Below are 23836 nucleotides of genomic sequence, written 5' to 3' on the forward strand. Positions count from 1 at the left end.
TGGAAAAGAATCAGCTTTCAACATGGACACAGTTAATACCATTCTGTTGAAGCCGTCTTAAGGCACCGCCTTCGACATGTCCGTTAAACGGAACAAATAATCATTCGTCCTTAACTGAAAAATAAACAACACACGTTTAAATAACGTAAACATGTTACACGTGTACGTAAATAAGCACAAAGTAATTAATTTAAAATATGCTAATTAATCGGAATGAAATGTGACGGGTTTATTGTTAGTTTAGGCGACTGGGGTTACAAATAAACCTGCGTGGAACAGCAGACGACAATTTCTGCGTGACTACTGCCAAGAACAGAAGCAAAGAAAATGGCGAAAAAAGTATTTTTCTCATGTTTTATGATAGTCGGACTCTTAGGTAAATATATATTTTTCAATAATTTAAATATGATACAAGCTTTATGAAATGAAATTGAACTTTTTATATTTGTCGAATTTTCTGTGCGCTTAAAACAATGCATTTTGTACAAAAAATATGTCTTAGCATGAGGAAGATTTTAGTGTTTATAACCGGAGGCGTTTCATTTCTTTAACAGTGTATACCCAGTATGCTGACTGTTCGACCACGTCCGCTGCTGCAACGACCACTTCGGAGGGAACAACACAGACAAGCCCGCAGACGTCTCCAACACAAACAGCACAGGCAAACCCGCAGACGTCCCCAACACAAACAACACAGGCAAACACGCAGACGTCTTCAGAACAAACAACACAGGCAAACACGCAGACATCTTCAGCACCAGCAGCCCAGGCAAGCCAACAGACGTCTTCAGCACAAACAACACAGGCGAGCACGCAGACATCTTCAGCACAAGCAGCCCAGGCAAGCCAACAGACGTCTTCAGCACAAACAACACAGGCGAGCACGCAGACAGCTGCGCCATCTACCGAGTCACAAACCACAGCGTCATCACAGAGGGCAGCTGTAGCAGCAGTGTGTCCTGATGGACAATACAACCAACTTAGCAATACAGTGACATTCATAATGGACGAAAGAGAATGTCAAATGTAAGTGACTTTATGAAAATTTATATTACATACATATTAATATAACCATTGTATGCAGTGTTTTACAATTATGCATTGTTATCGAGAATATTTTGAAGAGATATGCGAATATAACTTCTGGCCTACCGACAACTCTAATACAGTTAAACACAAATGTTTCAGAACCGTGTACCTTTCAAAACCTCCAAAAGGAAAGAAAGCTAAAAAAGAAAAGAAGGCAAAGAAAGCAAAGAAAGACAAGAAGGGGAAAGGCAAGAAAGACAAGAAGGACAAAGATCAAGCCACAGAACAAGTCCAACAGCAAGGTCAAAGGTCAGTAAATATTTTAAAGTATTTTTTTCTTTGAATCCCATACATAAAAAAAATCAAAATGGGATTTTGAAAACGTAATCGTTAATAGATAACAAGCTATATTTAATTATTCATTACAGTTTTCTCGTACAGGTAAAACAGCATGAAAGAATTACCATATTGAGTTCTCGTATCCAATGGAAACGACTGTATGTAAATGACAATTTTGTCAAATATCTTTGAACAGTCCCCTGTGTAAGTCTTTCGAGAATTCAAAGTCCGCTTCTAAAGTATACATGTATATACCTATTATATATTAGATAATTAATTGATATTGACAGGTTCATAGAAAAACACGTAGCTGTAGGGCCTATACCAGGCAGGGAGTTTGACCAGTGTCCTGAGGTGGTGGTTAAAAAATCTGGAAAGGATAATTACCTTATGCAAACCGCTGAATGTATAATGTAAGTAGATGTTTTACATACATATTCAAAATATCCAAAGTAAACATCATTCAGAAAATTTAGTATGGAGAGACGTTATGGCAATGTTTCTCCAGCGTTATATAACGTTTAGAAAACAAGTAAATTGATTTAAAGAATGAGTATAGACCCATGTATCGAAAGTGTACGCTATACATAGAGATGGTACCTACCCAAGAAAATCTAAGGGGAACAACTCTGAATTGACCAATAAACGGAAGCCAACATAAAACATTGGTCAAAAGTGAAAGAAAAATCAAATAGGTCCTTTTAACAACAACTGATCAGGCAGACAAAATATGACCTACATTTGTTTAACTCTCATTGTATTCAATATACAATATGCACACTTTTCTCATGGCTTACACTGACAGTTATTTTATAAGTTGTAGTAAGGCCCTGATAGAAAGTTTAGTAGTGCATGAAAATAAAGTAAAATAATGCATAAATTCCATTAAAGAAATTTTACGACATTAAGAAACATTATTAAGATTTGATCTTTAAGCCAAAGTTATTTATTGTTCCAAATGATGATACATTGGCTTACTCAAAATTTATATACTAAATTTTAAAAACATAAAATGTATATATCCAACAATTAAAAATTACAAAAAAGTTAAATTGGTATCACGTTTATGTAACAACGTAGCCAGACTGGTTATATTCGTCATTTCAATCAATCATTTTAGAATTGTTTCTTATGTTTTAGTCATTTTGAAGAATTTTCTCATACTTATCAGGTGTACTTTGCTGCAAATAATGTAACACAAAAAGTCATTATCATCAAATGAAATCACAACATTTTAAGGTAGTGATTGTAAGTACAACATTTTAACGTAGCGATAGGTAATGACTCTGCAATGTATTTTTAGCAATTCAACATTTTCTGGATAGAACTCTCACGATCATTGTTTTCCATGAAAATCGAAATAAATGCTGAAAAAGCATAATATTATGGAGATTACTCTGATGATTTTCGTTACTGGTCAACTACCCTTAAAAAATTACAAGGTGTTTATTTATTCTTGTAAACAAGGTAAGCGGGTAACTTCAGATATCAACATGAATTTACAACTTAAACTGCTTACACAACCTGAAAAAAAAAGATTTTGTTAGGGCCTCTCATTTATAATATATCAACAATTATCACCTGAATTGAGTGATTTCATGAATGAAAAATATTGATGGCAAAATGGTGTAGGGGTTTGTTTACATTATAAAATCTTTAGTATCTTCTTTCAGGTACATTTTTGGTATGGTTTTGGTAAGCTTATAATAAAGAGCATGTCATTCTCTTTCTCTCAGATTTTTTTTCAAGCGTTTTAGACTCTTGGCTAGTCTTGGATTTTGACTTTATTAAAAGACAAAAGGAAGTTCAGTATAGGCTCTTTCAAAGTGTTGAAAGTAGACTAAACTTACACTATATTCTATTGAATTTATGTAGATGTGGAGACTTTTAATACAGACTATAATTGGGGATGTCCTAAAACCATTGAAAAACGGTCAATACAAGAGTTGTCCATTTTGCTTCAGATATTTTGAGAAAGCCATTTTTTAAATGTCAGATATTTCTATTTTTACATGGAGAGGAGGAAAACCATAAATATGTTTAGTAATTTGGTGCACTTAGCTATCATTTCATTCTGTAAAAAATATGTAAAGATGAATTTGAATTTTTTTAGGTACCATCTCTACTATACAATCTGCTGGCTCTTTAAGGAAGGAAAATAACATATCTATACTCATACAAATTCATGCTGTACCATGAAAAAAAAGAAAACATCGCTTACTTTTTATATCTGCACTTTTCAAAAAGTTTTTTATCATCCCAAGCGTCATAAAACTGTTTTGGTGAACGCCATTAAACTGGAATCATTAATTCAGAAATGATATTTATATCATTTTACAGATTTATTGTTTACTTTCAAAGTTGTCATTTTAATGGTCATGAAAACAGTTAACATCGCTTACTTTTCATATCTGCATATTTTTAAACCCAAGCAAATTGGTCATAAAACTGTTTTGACGAAAGTCATTAAACTGGCGGAAAATTAATTCAGAAATAAAGCTTTATTATTTTGTAGGTTTATTGTTTATTTTCAAAGTTGTCATTTTAATAGTTCAGTAAAATTTTCGTTATATCTTATTCGTGTGTTATTGAAAAATCACGTGCAGAATTTTACGTCACTTCCGTAGTATTAGGCATTATATAAGCATATAAATGAGGGTGTTGCAGTTTTGATTATTTTGCTTACAGGTATGTACAGAAGCCAAAGAAGAGTAAAGACGGGTAAGATCACTTCTTAAACCATTTTATTAAAAGAGACACAGCTGAAACTCGATATCTCGAACTCACTTATCTGAGAAACCCATTTATTTCGAAGTAATTTTCAAACCCCGTCACCAAGTTTCAATAGTATTTTATCATAATATGATTTATGTCTACCTTTTAAGGTAAATTGAATGTACGAAGTTTTCTTTGTTTGATATACAAGAGAGAAAAGACTAAAACCATGTGAATCGAAAAGGTCATTTAATAATAAATGACGGAACATATAAACATGATATCATACAATAATGTATAACAAAATATCAAAATTTGTTTTAAACATACAACAAGAAGTAAAAATGACAGTATATAAATTATATACTGTTTTAGTCGTACTGTTGTAATATCAAAGGTTGGGTCCTTAACAACTGGCCACAAAATTGTGGGACACAATTTCCCCCAACCAAAACATATGATATAGTGTTACAATATATTTACGAACAGTCACTTTTAAAGATTACAATAGGAACCATTCCATTTGCCTTATGATTGCAATAAAGTCAGTGGCATTGTCATTAGAATTATTGGCATTGTCATTAGAATTATTGTAAGCGAAGGATACTAGGTTAAAGCTTATGAACATCCAGCTATTAAGAGTCTTAACTCGAGGGAGGGGACGGGATTTGTATGGAAATTGGAATTTTAGGGCATTTGTTACCTACCTCTGACTCGTGGTTTATTGAGAGGGAAGATTAAATCAACCAATTAAACGATACCAAATGAATCGAATTTATCCTTCTTAATAACCGATAATACCGATTATAGGGAAAATTGAATGCTCGATATGATTGGAATCCTAAAACGTTGCTAATTGACTGGTCCCAGCAAATAATAAATAGAATGCTGTGTAAATGGACCTGAAACAGTAAAAAAGAAGAGATATTTATTTATGTTTAGTTTTATGTAGATAAATTTATAATATAATGTTTTCACTTATTTGATTACAGATTTGAAAAACGTCCCGTTTATTATTAATTGATTTACATGTACATGTATATCCCTTCTCTTTTCAGATCCTCTGTGCCTATAATAATGACGGAGGAGGCTCGCCAGTGATGTGAACACTCTTCTTATATCTTATACACAAATCCGCATTTCAGTATGTTGTATATAATTGTATTTTTATTTTGATATACAAATGTAAAACATCACCGTGTCTTGTTTTAGTAATATCTAATTATAGGTTATACAGACACATCGCTATAAGCCCATTAACATAGAACAACAGTTCCACCAAACCCAGATTACAGTTTTTGCGATAAAAACCCGTTCAGTCTTAATTCTTTTCTTTTCATCTACCGAGTACATTTTGTGCTTTGGCAAAATGACGCAGACGACATGTCCTCTTACTATGTAGTACAGTTTCGAAGGAAGTATCTGAATGAAATGTATGAGATATGTCTCTATATTGTTGTAGTCCAATGACGGTGATGTATACGTACATAAAATTCCTTTAATTAGCCAACAGTTGCTATTCAAAAGTCATGTATGACGTAAAGAAATTGTTTACTAGTGCCATGCTATGCTGCCAAAAGGTAACGTGAAATATTTAATGCGTATTGCCAATTTATCTTTCAGAGTAAAGAACATGTTTCTCATAAACTTTTAAATGTAACTTTTTATACAGTAAAGCCATATATAATGTCTAATTAAAGGAACAGCTTGTTACACCGGGCATGCAAACATGGGACAGAAGTTACTCTGAAACGATAGAATATTTCTTTAACCGGCAAGTGATTTTGCCTTTGCGAACAGTGCAGACCATGATCAGCCTTCACATCCGTGAAGGCTGATCATGGTCTGCACTGTTTGTTATTCAGTCAGTAAATTTTCAGTGAGCATCCCTTTGAATAATAAGTGATGCTGCCCAAATTAAATGATGGGCCAGTCCAATTTAGAAATTTAGCAGGGTAAAGGTTAAAGAGATTCAAGGCACTTGGCTATCAGAATAGCGCACCGGCCTTCTATATGTACTACTACTCTATTACGACTAGCTGACAGTTCGATATACAAACTAGAAAGTTCGAATTCTTATCCTCAAAATCTGAACGTTCGTTTATGTGTCAAAGGACAAAAAATTAATAAATACATTTGTCATGGTTACTTCACATAAACGCCTGAGCTTGGAAGCCATTTTATTTAGATTGTTAAGTGTCTCCCGAAACGTTCACATAAGTATTGTAACTTGAACAAAATATACTACTATATATCGATGCACCTCAAATGCTTCAATACCTACATCATATACCTATATGTTCGTTCATAGCATGAGTGTATGTTCCAGTCACTGGATCTCGCACCAGGGGCCGTATTCATAAAGCATCTTAAGTATAAGTATAAGAAATTGATTATTGACTTAAGTATTACTTAGGTTAGAAATTTATTTTACTTAAGTATATTTGTTATTCATAAAACAACTTAATAAGTAATTCTTGTTTTTTTATTGTGGACGAAAACATTAAAAAAACAACATTAATTTCAGACAGATACAACAGTGCTTTTATCTGAAAACAACACTTTAATCGTACTCACCACGCTATTTTATTTTCTGACTTAAGTCATTTCTTACGTATCTTAAGTTTTAGCTGTTTTTATGACTAGAACTTAAGTTTTTACTTAGACTTAAGTTGAAATCACCACAAATTTAAGTAAAATCTTAAACTTAAGTCAAAACTTATACTTAAGATGCTTTATGAATACAGCCCTATGTCGAATAACGTCCCGATATGGCCAGACTAAAGAAATATTCCAAGTTCGAGCAGTATCCGGTCACCCTCTATGACCTTCCTTTAACTCTAGAGCTACCCCAGGTACATCGTGCCCGATCTCTGTCTCCGACTGAAGCCAGAACCTGTAACTACACGTTTGCATACTGTTATGCTTATATTCCCTTGCCATGGGATATAAAACTTTAAAACCTTAAACATTTGTTAAAATAGTGATATGTTTCAAGAGCACATCTTATATGGCCATATAGGCTTTCCCATGGGCTACCGAAAGTACCTGATCTTGGCCAGGACTTGGGCATGGTAGTTGATAAGGCGGAATTTCATTTAGTATCTCAAAATTTCTACACCTGACACTATTGCTTTGCCATAAGCCATTGTTGACGGCGACTACGATACTCACAGACTCACAGGACAAAATAATCCAAGGAACTTTTGACTTTTTTTTCTGTCGAAATGTTGAATAAATGGCTTGCGTTAAAACGTAACAGAGGTAAGAAAATACCACTAGAAGGAGAAGCAAGACAACATGGACATTTCTCTTTAATGTTGGACTGTAATATTAATGAAACACTATTGGAGACGGTTTTTAGAAGTATTTAGTCAAGTCGACAAACATTGAAGACTGTATAAAGGCGTCAATGGCTATAACTACAGAACACGGCACTGAAAACAAAAGTAAAGGGCACCTCAAGGTAAAATTTCGTTTGAACAACATGCAGTGAAACATACAAATGTAGTAAAGTAGAAAAGACGACGTGCAAAAGGACCTTGATCTCAAAGAAAGTTCAGTAAAAAAAATGATCGCGCCACCAATATTCCGCTTGGTTTTGTACACACTTGGATTGCTGACAGTTAAAACATCAAATACATAAAAGTACAAAAGAACTTAAAACTGTTTCATCTCAGTCCCCTAAAGACAGACGCAGCGCTGTCGTTTAACGGTAAATTTTCTAGCTTTCATTCAAGCATTTCTTTAGTCGTCTAAAGCAATTTGTAATGTTTAGTCAATATCTTTAAAATTACTTAACACTTTGGAAATTTTGCACACATTTATACTGCCTGGGAACGAGTATCAGGACACGACCAGTTTCCGGACACATCTAATAACCGCTTTATTTTGGCGTTTTTCACTCATTGTTTCTATGTTTGTTCTCCATGTCTACAAGAAACCACTGTTTCACAAGATTGTGTAATGTTAGGTTTTATGATCATACCTCACCTGTGTTTACAAAATAACTATTTTACGTCACAATGTGATGCTGATTATTTGTGCAGTGCGGGCTTCATTTATGTCATTTTTTTTTTGAGAAAACAATGGAGCCGAAAATTTGTCTGGCTACTTGTTCCCAGCCAGTTACGTGAAAAAAACCAACAAAACCAAACTTGCGTAATCAAATACATTGTAATCTTATTTATTTTGATACCTCAACCCAGTTTGAAAAAGTCGAATTCAAAATGAATTGCATTTATTCAAGGAACTAGCTCATATTTAATGGTGAATTGGAATTGTTTAAAATATTTGTTTCAAATTGTTTTTTGAAAGTTTTGCGTTAGAAAATTTTATCAGTATTGATCTATTCAGTATAGTATTTTACGATTAATGACATTGAGGAAGTATGGGCGTTTTAACTATGCGCATGTCTTTGAGACTGTGCCAGTTTGTAGGAAAACTTATTCCTCGGAGGAACACTATTTGCAACAACCAACCAATTAACTCAAATACCAATTGCGGCCTTTCTAGCAAGGGTGGCAACAATTTTTGCTATGAATATCTAATGATCCCGTTGAAGATGCTTTAAGTAGAGCGTCTATGTTTTTCTATTCGTAATTATCACGAAATAACCTATTTATACTTATAATAAACAAACATATAAACATATCATAAAGCTGTACTTATTTTCACAGATGACTAATTCATTGTCGTGACAATTCATAAAGCTCCTTATATACCTGCTAAATATACAGAGAAAGAAACGTCATAGGATGCAATGAATAATTCAAAATGACAAAAATATAGAGCATAACTGTACATAACGAGGTACATTTTAACAGAATGCATTTCTACGTGGTGTTTATAATGATTTTAAGCAGCTGTCTTACAGAATGTGATGTTTCGTGTATATTTGGGGCCAATATCCTTGTATAAAAAGACCCTGGTTTTGATTGACTCTCAGCCAGATTTTAATATTGAATCTTAACAGATTGAATAAAATCTGTAAGGAGGTCCTTTGGAAGCATAGAATACAACCAAGCAAAATAATAGTAGACTCGATTTGACTGAGTCTGTTCACGAGAGGTTGTGGATAGAGCAACAACCCTACTTAAGGCGGACCTCTATTAACCATAAACTTTGAATGGACTCCATGTTCTTGCCTTCCTACCAAGGAAAGTATACATTTGTCTGAGCAGGCGTCAGGGATCTGTATTTATGTCTTCGAGCACTTAGGTGATGTCACATAGCACTGGCACTATTATAACTTCATAAACTGTAAAAAAATATTGTCAGGAAATACCCAAATATGATTTTCACCACGATCTATTTTGAATTGTGATAGGCAAGAAAAATGATCTAACATGTCTGCCCATGTAAGACAGCTTTTTACCCAACTTCAGGGACGCTTGGATAAAAATCCTCGCTAACGCTCGGTTACACTGCCCCTCTGGTAGGGAAAAACCCGTCTTACACAGGCAGGCATGTAAGATCCTTATAATCCCAAAGCACCAGAAAATATAAAAACACTGATTCCAAGTACGGGGAGATCTTTTACGGCCGCTGCACTAAAAAAGTGCCGTCGTGGTAGTTGATATAATATGTAAGATGATACTTTGGAACCATAGATTGCAACCAAGCAAACTAAAAGCAGACTCGGTTTGATCGAGTCTGTTCCTGAGAGGTAGTGGAACGTGCAACACCCCGTACTATCCGTCCCCAATCCTAGCACCGGCCATAAAATGTGCATTATTCCTATTTATTCGAAGATGTTATTGAAACCAATACCATTAAGAGCACCACTTGGTTTATTGTAAAACACACTGAATTAAGAGTTTATTGACACTCTCACTAAAGGATTTACACTGCCTCTAAATTTATTTGCTTCATGTTTTCACTTTATGAATAACTACACATATGTATAGTTTAAAATACTTAGCACTGTAAGTATAGGTGTGTGCAAACAGCATAATAACCTTTCATGGTTTTTTTTTTTTTTTTTTTTGAACATCAAAGAAATGATAGAAAGTGGTTTTCAGGTAAAGAAGAATGAAGAACGCTTTGTCTTGATCAAAAACTTATTCTAGCAATGTTGATATGTCTCTGATTGCAGAAGTCATATATATGAATATACTTATTTTCTTTTGCCAGGACAAGCTGTTTTTACTATAGCTTGAATTTATCTTGCACGTATTTGTTTCAGTCTGTCCCTCCATCTTTGCCTTTACCCTTGTCCCAAAATGTATTCTTTAAATTTCTTTGGCTTTGATCTATCAAACATCCACAGGAATGAGGAAAGTTTCCTATAATAAAAGAATTCCACATATGCAGAACTTAAGGAGCATTGATGACTGGGAAAAGATATGAAAGTCTCGGCCCTGTAAGAACTACCTACATGTATATAGTTTCCAGTTGTTAAACGGAAAAGGAAACGCTGTTCCATTGTAAACCTCTTAAATTTATTTCGTCGGTGAAAGAATTTCAACAAGGAAGTTATCAATAGTTCAATATTTTTATCAATATGGCAGCCATTTTGTTTCCTCGGTAACATAACAAGAGCTGTCCGTAAGACAGCCAAGCTCGACTATTCGAAATATTGTCACAGAAGCAGGAAATTATTACCCAAAATGTTAAATATCAAAAGAGTTTTAAGTTCGAAACGGGACATAATTTGACCAAAATGCATATCAGAGTTATGGGACTTGATGCTAACAACTAGTTTAATAATCCCGAAGAAACATGTTAAGTTTCAATTCCATATCTGCATTAGTTTTGGAGATAGTAACTTGCATGTAAAACTTTAACCAGAATTTTCTAAGTCCAAAAGGGGGCATAATTTGCTCAAAATACATGTTAAGAGTTATGGAACTTGACCCAGTGAGGTTGGTAACTGACCTAGAAAAAGAATATATAAGTTTCAAAGCTATATGCCTTTTGGTAATAGCTGTATGTACTTGCACGCAAAACTTTAACCAGGATTTTCTAAGTCCAAAAGGGGGCATAATTTGCCCAAAATACATGTCAGAGTTATGGGACTTGATTCTATCAACTAGTTTTATAACCCCGAAGACACATGTGAAGTTTCAATTTAATATCTGCATTAGTTTTGGAGATAGTAACTTGCATGTAAAACTTTAACCAGGATTTTCTAAGTCCAAAAGGGGGCATAATTTGCTCAAAATACATGTCAGAGTTATGGGACTTGGCCTAGGGAGGTAGGTAATTGATCTAGAAAAAGGAAAAATAAGTTTCAAATCAATATGCCTTTTAGTAATAGCTGTATGTACTTGCACGCAAAACTTTAACCAGAATTTTCTAAGTCCAAAAGGGGGCATAATTTGGCCAAAATACATGTCAGAGTTATGGGACTTGACCCAGTGAGGTAGGTAATTGATCTAGAAAAAGAAAAAATAAGTTTCAAATCTATATGCCTTTTAGTAATAGCTGTATGTACTTGCACGCAAAACTTTAACCAAAATTTTCTAAGTACAAAAGGGGGCATAATTTGGCCAAAATGAAGGTCAGAGTTATGGGACTTGGTGCTATCAACTAGTTTTATAACCCCGAAGACACATGTGAAGTTTCAATTCAATATCTGCATTAGTTTTGGAGATAGTAACTTGCATGTAAAACTTTAACCAGAATTTTCTAAGTCCAAAAGGGGGCATAATTTGCTCAAAATACATGTCAGAGTTATGGAACTTGACCCAGTGAGGTTGGTAATTGACCTAGAAAAAGAATAAAAAAGTTTCAAAGCTATATGCCTTTAAATGATAGCTGTATGTTGTACTTGCATGCAAAAACTTAACCAAGGTGTGACGCCGACGCCGACGCCGACGCCGACGCCAGGGTGAGTAGAATAGCTAGACTATTCTTCGAATAGTCGAGCTAAAAAATGGGCAGATTTGGTTTATTTTTACATATTTGTTTTATCTGTATTTCCTTAATTCTGTATAATAATAATTCAATTTTAAGCTGGTATGAAATATATCATCATGTATTATATCTTTAAACAAGAAACTACAGAAATTAATCATATAATAGGTATTTCTTCCAATTTACCTCACTGTCCGCGTTGGTACAATACTTTACTTTTACTATTGACTAATTAGAATCTTCAAATTGATGCAACAGAGCCGGACAAAATGTCGACATATCTAGCATATTTGCTTTACACAACATAGTACCTAATTTTTTGAATAGATTGAACCAGTTTTTATTTGTAATTACATAGCACAGACTCAGTAAAATACACGTTGATTACGTTTGTCATAGAGATGACCTTGAAATGTGACCTTGAAATGTGAATAATTATAGAGCATGGCGCAAATAAATAAATGAATTAATCAGGGACGGAGTAAGCAACGGCAGTTATATATAGAGCCATGCTAGTTACAGTGAAGTATTAAAGTCAGTCCTGTTGTGGTGGCGGACATAATGGACGTTGGAATTTTAATTAGATTTGGGTTATTTGCTCTTGTTTTAGGTAAGATATATTTTTTAATATTTACAATGGAAAAAAAACTTAGGGCATTATTCAAATTTGAAAAGCGCGCATATTTTCTTCCGTTGTTAAAAAGATTGCAGACATCTGCAGAATCAAACATTGTGCGTCTAAAGGGCATTCTTGAAAGGCATTCCTTGATAGATATTAAGGTTTGAAGATAGATTTTTCACAGCACTTAACAAGTCGGCATCAGCTTTTTTTTTAAAGTTAATTTAATTTCATACACCATCTCTAAATAGAATATCCCTTACAAGAGTGTTGTAATTGCAAAGAAAAATGTCAATGTGTTATTGCGCTAGTTTATCAAAATCAAAAATATATAATACTGCTATTGATGTTTCATAGTTTAGGCAATTCAATAGAGAGTGAAGTTTTCTTGAAAAAAAAAACGGGTAATAGTATTAAAGGTTTCGTCACGTAGTTTATTTTAAGATTTGTCGGAATGCAGACACTGCTGTTTCAACAGATAATATTAGTAAACGTTCATTTTATACTTGTAAGATCTATTTCTGTTTCTTGTTATTTTTTCTTACCTTGGAGTGCAGAATTATATGCAGTTACATCAGAATGGTATAGATACTACAAGGTAACAAGACAAAATAGTTATATATTATATATATGAATACACGTATATTTATTTTCCTTCATTTTATGTCTAACCGGTCTAATACAATACTGTTTATTGTGAAGTTAACATGTTACCGAAACAAAATACCAAAATACGCAAGGAGAGAGTTTCAAATAAGCTTGGCTTTCTACTCAATCTACTCAATCCTTCGTACTGTAATTATGTAACGTTTCATGTTGTAAATATATATATGATAAAAATATTGTTTAAACCAAATAGTTATACACCATGCCAAAGCCTAACTCGTCATATATCGTTGAAGTACCTGACATAGAGATAGTACCTAAGTTTTTCAAATCATAGGTTTGGAGTTAAAAAGCTTTGAAATGAAGAGAAATGTCCATATATTTCTCAAAAACAGAAATATAGACAATATTTTAACCAGAAGTGCGGAGTTATGAGCATTTAATATTTTCATGATAACGAAAATTTTGTGATCAAGGAAATGTAACTCTTCTTGAACATGGAGAGCATAAACATCAAAGGGACATAATATAGTCAATATTTTCTAATTGGGTGCATTTGATTTAACATTCAACTTTGATCTGGATTGCTAAATACTGATCCATGATACTGTGTGCTAAAAATTTAGAACATCTGGAACAGTCTATTAACAGCAAAACTATGCTTTAGCAGAATCTAAATAGTTAAGCTCTAACTGGGACTCGAACCCAGGACCTCTCACCCCTAAGGCAGACACTCTACCACTTCCCTATAACAGCAGTAGCTAATAGCTATGCAGTTTAATTGCTGGATTACATTGCGTGAACTGGAACAATAATCGGTGAACTCCGGATTATCGGCGTATTCGCTTTGTTACCTAACGGCAATTTTTGTGTAAAGAAAAAATATAATCTAATGCTGCCAACGTCATAATTGGTCAAATCTGCCCAAATTTCTCTGACGTGTTGTTCAGAGTATGAACTTACTAACTGGCAGTACCAGTGAAATATTACTTACACTGAATCTTTTATATTTGCCCTTTTTGCAGCTGCCGAACGGCAAAGACGATGAGATTTGTCCAAATATAAGTAATTATTTTACCAGTTTTGAGAGGATTTCAATTGATGGGAAATTACAGTTACAAACTAAATACTTTTCTGCAACACATGGAGTCATTAGCATTCACTGTCAATCAGTATTATGACTGAGATCGACTGTCATTCATTCATTTCAAAGTTTCATAGACAGAGTCCGTTGTTTACATTTTTATCGTAACCGGTGCACTTGTAAAAATCACTTTAGTTTGAAAAATCAAAGTATGCGAAGAGCTATGGTACGGTCTCTACCTGACAGTTATGTTGAACGGTAAAGAATTCTTCACACCTGAAATATAACATACACGTTTGACTTCTTTTTACACTTTCCTACAAATGATAGTGTATTTTTAAAGTCCGCTTACATATGATCCCTTATGTTATACAACTGATTTGTTAAGATTCTACAGACCACATTTTCAATCTACCTGACAGTCTAGAGAAAATACATGCACGACCAAGTTTTTCTTATTGTCTTTAATACCGGTTTATCCAGAGTTACAGTCCTTGAATTAGCAAAATTTGCATATGTTACACCTTGCTAACGCTCTGCAATAGACTAAAATGAGCCGTACCATGAGAAAACCAACATAGTGCATTTGCGACCAGCATGGATCCAGACCAACCTGCGCATCCGCGTAGTCTAGTCAGGACCCATACTGTTCGCTACCGGGTCTCATTAAGGTTTAAAAGCGAACAGTATGGGTCCGTACCAGACTGCGCTGATGCGCTGATGCGCAGGCTGGTCTGGATCCATGCTGGTCGCAAATGCACTATGTTGGTTTTCTCATGGTGCGGCTCAAATCATTGATCAGTCTGTTGAAACATATTCGTGTGAATAAAAGGCAAGCCAACTCAATTTTGGTAGATCGGCTTGGTGGCCCTAATTATTTTCTTTAATTTAGGAAGAATCCAAGGTCTATCTGCGACACTTTAAATTCCGAATTTTGATCTTATTAACAATCCAAAGATTTTATTTTAATATCAGTCTTAACAATATCCGGCTAAATTATGTGTGACTATCAAATTATGTTTGACTATATAATCCGGCTCATGATCGATGGGCGAGATTGGACAACAGTTATCAGACATGTTATTGCCCGCGATTTAGCAAAGATCCATATTGCATTTGGTTGAGTTAAACGTAGTGTGAAGCGATTAATGTGGAACGGCAGAAAGCTACTAACAATTTTGAATTCTGTGACTTTCGTCTTTCAATTACTATCTTAAAAATAACATTACAGGCATACATGCGGGTACAAAAACTGTTACTTTACGTGAGCAATTTATGGGCATCATAACTCTTGTTCCTAAGTTTATCAACCACGTTTTTGGTCAGTTTGACATAGTCCACACAAGAACGGTTCAGTAAATGTGTGTTCGTCCGTCCGTTTGGTATGTTCTTTTGATTTTTCCCGACTTGGAAAATCATTATGTATCAAAGTATTTTCAAATGTATTTTACAACGAAAAATCTAATACGTCGAATTTGCATTTAACATCGTATGTCCGCATATCGCGCTTCAATCTGGCACAATCAAATATTGCTATTATAGCACTTTCCTCGTGCAACTTCGGCCTTTGTAGTCAACGCACAAAAACACGATGTCGGAACACAAATGCGTAAGTTGGTGACACGCAAAGAACTCTTTGAAATCGTTCTTCACCATATTTTTCCAGTGGACCCTATAATAGAAATACAGAACAATTTACCAAGGACGATAGGGGTTGAAGTGAGGTGGACCCGGCTTCTCCTACCTAAAATCTGCCGAGCAAAGTACACTTTGATTGCGCTTGTTTGTGACATACTAGTATTTGTACGACGTTTTTGAAATATTCGCACGAATTCTTCACACGTGTGAGGCATTCGCATGAATTTCTCACATCTGAGTAGAACCCATTCCTTGAAATGTACGGTTCAACCAGGCTAGACGCATTTATTTGCAAATACGGACTGAAACCTTCTTTAGAGATACCAAAAATGAGATTGCATGGCTCTTAAAATATGGTATCTGTATACGTATTATTAGATAAATTACGCTGTGCAGCGAAGTACAATGTGTTACGTGAAAACGAATAGGTGTGTTAAACGCAACTTGTTTTATTTAATTAATTTCTTCGCCATATAATTTCAAGGCTAGCGTTGTGTGCCGGCCTACCAAAGATAAAGAATTATCTTTTTTTTTTTGGGTCTTAAATGATTTGATAATTCCAAATGTATAGAGGATATTTGTTTGTATCAGTGTAAGATTGAAATATTTAACACGAGTGGACAACAGACGCAATATTTTCACGAATGGCATAGCCACGAGTGAAATGTAAGATGTGGTGTTCATGAGTAAAATATATTTTGATCTTACATGTAAAATAAACAAGTTTTCCTTTTATATTATGTCTTGACTTAATTTTTCCATTTTATAGTTTCTCCCCAGTAGAAAATATATTAGCGATGTTTTTCGCTGTGAAAATATCAGATATATTTCTGTCATGTAACAAAATAATTTATTTTATGTTGTCGATCAGTATGTTTTCATTCAAATCTTATTCCAAATAAACTTTTGTTCAACAGTTTATTTTTATTGAAAGTCAGTCAGTCGCTCTGTTATAAATAGTCTGTAGCTAAGGCAGTAGCAAAAGTTTTTGTTGTTTTACAGGAATACTACTAACAGGAAATGAAGTTTTCGGGCAAGGGAACCAAAATGATCCTAATCGGGGCGTACAAAACACTGGGACCGACGCTGGAGTGGATGGGGCCGCCAGTAATTCTAGTTCCGTTACTGGTGAAGTAAATTCGGCCAATGCAGTAAGTAAGGAAGGAGATACTGGTTCCGGTTCCGGATCTAGTGGACAAGCTTCAGGGGTCGATGCGGGATCTAGTGGAAAAACAGTTGGTGCAGACGCGGCAATAAGTGGACAAGAGGCTGCCGATGTTGGATCAAAGGGAAAACCACCTGGTGCTGATGCTGGATCAAAGGGACCAGCACCTGGCGCCGATCCTGGATTTAAGGGGCCAGCATCTGGCACCGATGCTGGATCAAAGGGACAAGCAACAAGCGCCGATGCGGGATCTAGTGGAAAAGCTGTTGGTGCAGACGCGGCAACAAGTGGACAACAAACTGCCGATGCTGGATCAAAGGGAAAAACACCTGGTGCTGATGCTGGATCAAAGGGACCAGCATCTGGCACCGATGCTGGATCAAAGGGACAAGCAACAAGCGCCGATGCGGGATCTAGTGGAAAAGCAGTTGGTGCAGACGCGGCAACAAGTGGACAAGAAATTTCCGATGCTGGATCAATTGGAAAAACACCTGGTGCTGATGCACCTGCAGCCGATCCTGGATTAAAGGGACCAGCACCTGGCACCGATGCTGGATCGAAGGGACAAGCAACAAGCGCCGACGCGGGATCTAGTGAAAAAGCTGTTGGTGCAGACGCGGCAACAAGTGGACAAAAAGCTGCCGATGTTGGATCAAAGGGAAAAACACCTGGTGCTGATGCTGGATCAAAGGAACCAGCATCTGGCGCCGATCCTGGATCAAAGGAACCAGCACTTGGCGCCGATCCTGGATCAAAGGGACCAGCACCTGGCACCGATGCTGGATCAAAGGGACAAGGAACAAGCGCCGATGCGGGATCTAGTGGAAAAGCAGTTGGTGCAGACGCGGCAACAAGTAGACAAGAAGCTACGGGATCCGGAGGACAAACCGCTGACACCGATGCAGTATCTGGTGGACAAGCCACTGGTGTAGATGTTGGGTCAAAGGGACCAGCATCTGGCGTCGATGCTGGATCAAAGGGAAAAGTACCTGGTGCCGATGCTGGAACAAAGGGAAAAACACCTGAGGTTGATGCTGGATTAAAGGAACCAGCACCTGGCGCCGATGCTGGATTAAAGGGAAAAATACCTGGTGCTGATGTTGGATCAAAGGAACCAGCACCTGGCGCCGATGCTGGATTAAAGGGAAAAACACCTGGTGCTGATTCTGGATCAAAGGGACCAGCACCTGGCGCCGATCCTGGATTAAAGGGACCAGCATCTGGCACCGATGCTGGATCAAAGGGACAAGCAACAAGCGCCGATGCGGGATCTAGTGAAAAAACAGTTGGTGCAGACGCGGCAATAAGTGGACAAGAGGCTGCCGATGTTGGACCAAAGGGAAAAACACCTGGTGCTGATGCTGGATCAAAGGAACCAGCACCTGGCGCCGATCCTGGATTAAAGGGACCAGCATCTGGCACCGATGCTGGATCAAAAGGACAAGCAACAAGCGCCGATGCGGGATCTAGTGGAAAAGCTGTTGGTGCAGACGCGGCAACAAGTGGACAAGAAGCTGCCGATGTTGGATCAAAGGGAAAAACACCTGGTGCTGATGTTGGATCAAAGGGACCAGCACCTAACGCCAATGCAGGATCTAGTGGACAAGCGAGACAAGATGCTGGTGCCGGTTCGGGATCTAGCGGACAAGCAACTGGCGCTGATGCTGGTAGCAAACCAAATGGTCCTGATGCCCAGCAGACTATAGCTGATACCGAGGTCGGGGAACAGGTTGATACCGAAACCCCATCGGGAGGCGGACAAGCAAGTGTCGGGCAAAGAACTGCTGCAGAAACAGCAGAAGGTGCATCTAATGGTGGAGAACCAACCGAAGCCCCTGAAAGGAGCCAGTCAAGTCAATGCCAACAATTTTCATACCAAAATGTGGGCAACAAAGTTGTCTTTGATGTAGAGTTGGATTGTCATTTGTAAGTACAATTGTTATACTGTTTTACATCAATACATTGTAAAATGTTACAAAATGCCAAAGTTCACTTGATATCCATCACTTTGTTAACTGTTTAATTGAATTAGTGAAATATATATGTAGATATAATCTTATTTGAAATCGTATCAGATCAGTTGATGTAGACACAGCAAAGACACCCAAGGGGAAGAGAAAAGGGAAGAAGGGCAAACCAGACAGGTAAGCAAATATTTAATTTAAGTGATATACATTTATCATGCCTCTTTCTCGATATGCCAAGTCTGATAAAGTGCTCTTGCTGCCCTTCTTTAATCGGAACTTGCCTGCTTGTTTTGAAGGAGACCACGGCAGGGATACATGAAGAAAAGGTGTACAGTACAGCCTCTCCAGAGCGGCTCTCTCTTAAGCAAAAACTCTATAACAGCATCATCAAAAATTTCCTAAGCTGAAATATATTATCAAATTTACCTCTCCAGAACAACACCCTCTATATAACAGTCAATATTTGTAACTCCAAAAAGGATGAAATGCCGTATAAGTGGTAATTTCTGCGGGGATTTTATTTCCGGTAGACGCAGAACATTAAGACCGCAGAAATTACTTCTTATACGGTTTGTAAACATTTATTATTTAAATTTATATCAGTAATACAAAAATGTGACATCTTATTGCCAAATCTTTCTTTAAATATAAGTAGCAAAACGCCCGACAATACTGACAAGAAGTGTTTAACAGAAATGACATTTCACAAAGTAAATGTTAGAAAATGTCCCCCTGTAATTTACAGAAACCTTGCTGAAATGCAGACGTCAAATGGAAATAAAGCTGTGGATGGCTTGTGCCCAAAATTGGTGACGTATACTATGCCAGGTGGAATCGTCCATATCAAGACGACTTCAAACTGCCTTATGTAAGTTTAAAGGCATACTCATCCAAATTTTCCAAGTACATTGCAGTTTGATTGTTTAGGAATTGTGAAAAAAGTGAAGCGATAATGCAGTGATTTTTTTTCAATGTTTAAACATAAAAGTATACGTGACATCTTATAACATAATCACGCATCAACTTCGACAAGCACGTTGCCGTTCTCCTCCGTTTTAGAATCTTAAATGGAAGCAAAAAACAAATACTGTAATTTACGTGGACATATTAAAGAGAACATGTTGACGACTTCAATACCGATATTTTAAATTTACTTCTGGGAGAATGTTTACTTTTTTTTCAAAATTGCTTAAATTTTTACTTACAATTTTGTTAAAAGAACTTTGTACTAACATAGAATGAAATCCTAAACGTTAATATGTATCTGCATGCTTTTGAAGTTATATCAAGGCTTCTATTTTTATTGTTTTTATTTCAGTATAATATACCCTGAGAGAAAAGCAACAGGACGGAAAGGGTAAGTTATGTTTATATTTATTTATCGTGGTAGAAAAAGGCTTTTTTGGTTGCATGGATCTAAATATTGTTCACTATATATTCTATATAAAATCAAAATTTTTCACAGAGTTACCACACACACCTACACCCATTTCATAGTACAAATCTTACCTCAATTTTCATTTATCATAAAACTGACATAAAAGGAAGAAAAAACAAGAGGACCATGATGGTCCTGAATCGCTCACCTGTCCCCACATGACCCAGTTTTGAACTGAGTATGACGTTGTTTTTTCTATTATTTGACATAGTGTCCTAGTTTTTGAGCTCATGTGACCCTGTTTTGAACCTGACCTAGATATCATCATTCAGACCAATTTTCATGAAGATCCACTGAAAAATATGGCCTCTAGAGAGGTCACAAGGTTTTTTTTACTTAACCTACTGACCTAGTTATTGATGGCACGTGACCCAGTTTCAAATTTGACACAGATATCATCAAGGTGAACATTCTGACCAATTTTCATGAAGATCCATTCAAAAGTATGGCCTCTAGAGAGGTCACAAGGTTTTTCTAATTTTAGACCTACTGACCTAGTTTTTGATCGCAGTTGACCCGGTTTCAAACTTGACCTAGCTATCATCAAGATGAACATTCAGACCAACTTTCATACAGATCCCATGAAAAAATATGGCCTCTAGAGAGGTCACAAGGTTTTTTATTATTTGACCTACTGACCTAGTTATTGACGGCATGTGACCCGGTTTCGAACTTGACCTAGATATCATCAAGGTGAACATTCTGACCAATTTTCATGAAGATCCATTCGAAAGTATGGCCTCTAGAGAGGTAACAAGGTTTTTCTATTTTTAGACATACTGACCAAGTTTTTGACCACAGTTGACCCAGTTCCAAAACTGACTTAGATATCAACAAGATGAACATTCAGACCAACTTTCATACAGATCCCATGAAAAATATGGCCTCTAGAGAGGTCACAAGGTTTTTCTATTATTTGACCTACTGACCTAGTTATTAATGGCACGTGACCCAGTTTCAAACTTGACCTAGATATCATCAAGATGAAGATGCTGACCAATTTTCATGAAGATCCATTCAAAAATATGGCCTCTAGAGAGGTCACAAGGTTTTTCTATTTTTAGACATACTGACCTAGATTTTGATTGCAGTTAATCCAGTTTCAAACTTGACCTAGATATCATCAAGATAAACATTCAGACCAACGTTCATACAGATCCATGAAGAAAATGGCCTCTAGAGAGGTCACAAGGTTTTATTCTTTTTTTTGACCTACTGACCTAGTTATTAACGGAACGTGACCCACTTTTAAACTTGATCTAGATATCATCAAGGTAAACATTCTAACCAATTTTCATGAAGATCCATTCACAAGTATGGCCTCTAGAGAGGTCACAAGGTTTTTATATTTTTAGACCTACTGACCTAGTTTTTGACCGCACATGACCCAGTTTCATACTTGATTTAGATATCATCAAGATAAACATTCGGACCAACTTTCATACAGATCCCATGAAAAATTTGGCCTCTAGAGAGGTCACAAGGTTTTTCTATTATTTGACCTACTGACCTAGTTTTTGATGGCACGTAATCCAGTTTCAAACTTGACCTAGATATCATCAAGATAAACATTCTGACCAATTTTCATGAAGATCTTTTGAAAAATATGGCCTCTAGAGAGGTCACAAGGTTTTTCTATTTTTAGACCTACTGACCTAGTTTTTGACCGCACGTTACCCAGTTTCAAACTTGACCTAGATATCATCAAGATGAACATTCTGACCAAACATTCTGACCAATTTTCATAAAGACCCCATGAAAAATGTGACCTCTAGAGTGGTCACAAGCAAAAGTTAACGGACGGACGCACGGACGACGGACGACGGACGCTGCGCGATCACAAAAGCTCACCTTGTCACTTTGTGACAGGTGAGCTAATAAAGGTCATTTATCTATTTGCTATTGCAAATTCACGTCAAAATCACACTGCTGTAACCTGGAAACTCCTACTAAAACTGAGTTTTACTTCACCAAAAACTAGCTATGTTTAGATATCTGCGGCTACCCAAAGAGAAAAATTTGTACTCAATAACCTGTGCACCATCGCGCTAGTCCAGATGACTCCGCGCTGCTTACATGATTTTTAGTCTGCAGGCCGGTGATACACATGTTATTCTTTTTTGTTATTTACATTCCAGAGCTGTTCCAAGAAAAGTTGTGTTCACGAAGGTAGAAACTGGAACTAAAGTAGGGAAGAAAACGTTTAAGATGACCGGGAAGGCGGCCAATAAAAGCAAACAAGTAAATGAAACGAAAAAGGTGACTACGACAAAGAAAATAGGACAGGGAAAAGGAACGAAAAAGGTGACTACGACAAAGAAAATAGGACCGGGAAAAGGAAAAGGACAAGCAGTATAAAACAGTGCCTGTGAAAAGGGTATTGAAACTAAATTTAAAGATAAAGCTTGCAATGATCTGTGTCGGAAGCATTATAGTTCTTCTACAACTTGAGGACAACTCTGTGCCGTATAAAAGTCTTCACATGTTGTACGGAAAAGTACCTGCTTACTGGACACTAAAATAAGTTGCAAATAGCATTTTAATGCAGTAACGGATTATTTATATAAATATATCTTTTTTTAGTATACACAAGTATGAACGAATGCATAAGTAAGACTTTGTTGAAGTTTCACTAATACATGTTATGTATACATGTCGTATTTTATCATGTCTGTGCGTTATGGTCGTAAAATGCATAAGTCATATAATGACATTATTCGACTTTGATGGGTTCTCGGAAACACTTTTGTACATATTTTATCAAAGGGGAAAACATACCTAATGATTAATTGATTTTAAATGAAAGGCATCACCAAGCCTTTCATAACGCTGAAAGAATGTTTAAAATCGGACCACTCTTAATGTAAATCAAAAATAGACTTGGCAATTTGAACTTTTAGAAAAAGGTTGATCACGGAAGCAGCAACAGTTTCAGTTTGTTTATGACGTCATTTACAAACAACCTTTTAAACAGATTTTAATCTCGGAAGTTTCTTGAGTTTAAGGTAAAAAGCGCAATCATTTCTTTCGTTTTACAAAACGTAAAGAAAATATTTGACAGAAAGAAGGAAATGCAGTTTAAATGAATACGAAAAAATAAATAAAATCTGCCATTTTATTTTGTGTTGGCATAGAAACAGAATGACTGCCTTTACGACCCAATATTGAAGTGTTCGTACCTTTGTCATTTTTATACCGATTTTACTTTTTCTTCCTTTTATGTCAGTTTTATGATAAATGAAAAATGAGGTAAGATTTGTACTATGAAATGGGTGTAGCTGTGTGCGGGAACTCTGTGAAAAATTTTGGTAGAGATTCAGTTATATTTACTGATTTAATGGTCCTTTGTGAACATTGAGTCCATTCAACATATGTG

General features: G+C 36.0%; 2 protein-coding genes across 2 annotated transcripts; both read left to right on the top strand.

The window, feature by feature from the left end:
* The first annotated feature begins 218 nt into the window (after window positions 1–218).
* Window positions 219–5279, top strand: LOC123559866 (uncharacterized protein DDB_G0290587-like). Its single transcript, XM_045351983.2, has 6 exons — window positions 219–376; window positions 555–1026; window positions 1189–1338; window positions 1659–1781; window positions 4057–4089; window positions 5142–5279. Exons 1-6 carry the CDS (start codon window positions 328–330, stop codon window positions 5182–5184), a joined length of 870 nt encoding a protein of 289 aa, XP_045207918.2. The 5' UTR covers window positions 219–327; the 3' UTR covers window positions 5185–5279.
* A 7116-nt stretch (window positions 5280–12395) lies between these two features.
* On the top strand, window positions 12396–23578 carry LOC123559867 (fibroin heavy chain-like). Its single transcript, XM_053552174.1, has 6 exons — window positions 12396–12553; window positions 16893–18981; window positions 19131–19199; window positions 19768–19890; window positions 20341–20379; window positions 22599–23578. The coding sequence occupies exons 1-6, from the start codon at window positions 12505–12507 to the stop codon at window positions 22816–22818; spliced, it is 2589 nt and encodes an 862-aa protein (XP_053408149.1). The 5' UTR covers window positions 12396–12504; the 3' UTR covers window positions 22819–23578.
* The last annotated feature ends 258 nt before the right edge of the window (window positions 23579–23836 follow it).

Source organism: Mercenaria mercenaria, chromosome 10 (assembly GCF_021730395.1).
Source record: "Mercenaria mercenaria strain notata chromosome 10, MADL_Memer_1, whole genome shotgun sequence".
Lineage (NCBI taxonomy): Eukaryota > Metazoa > Mollusca > Bivalvia > Venerida > Veneridae > Mercenaria > Mercenaria mercenaria.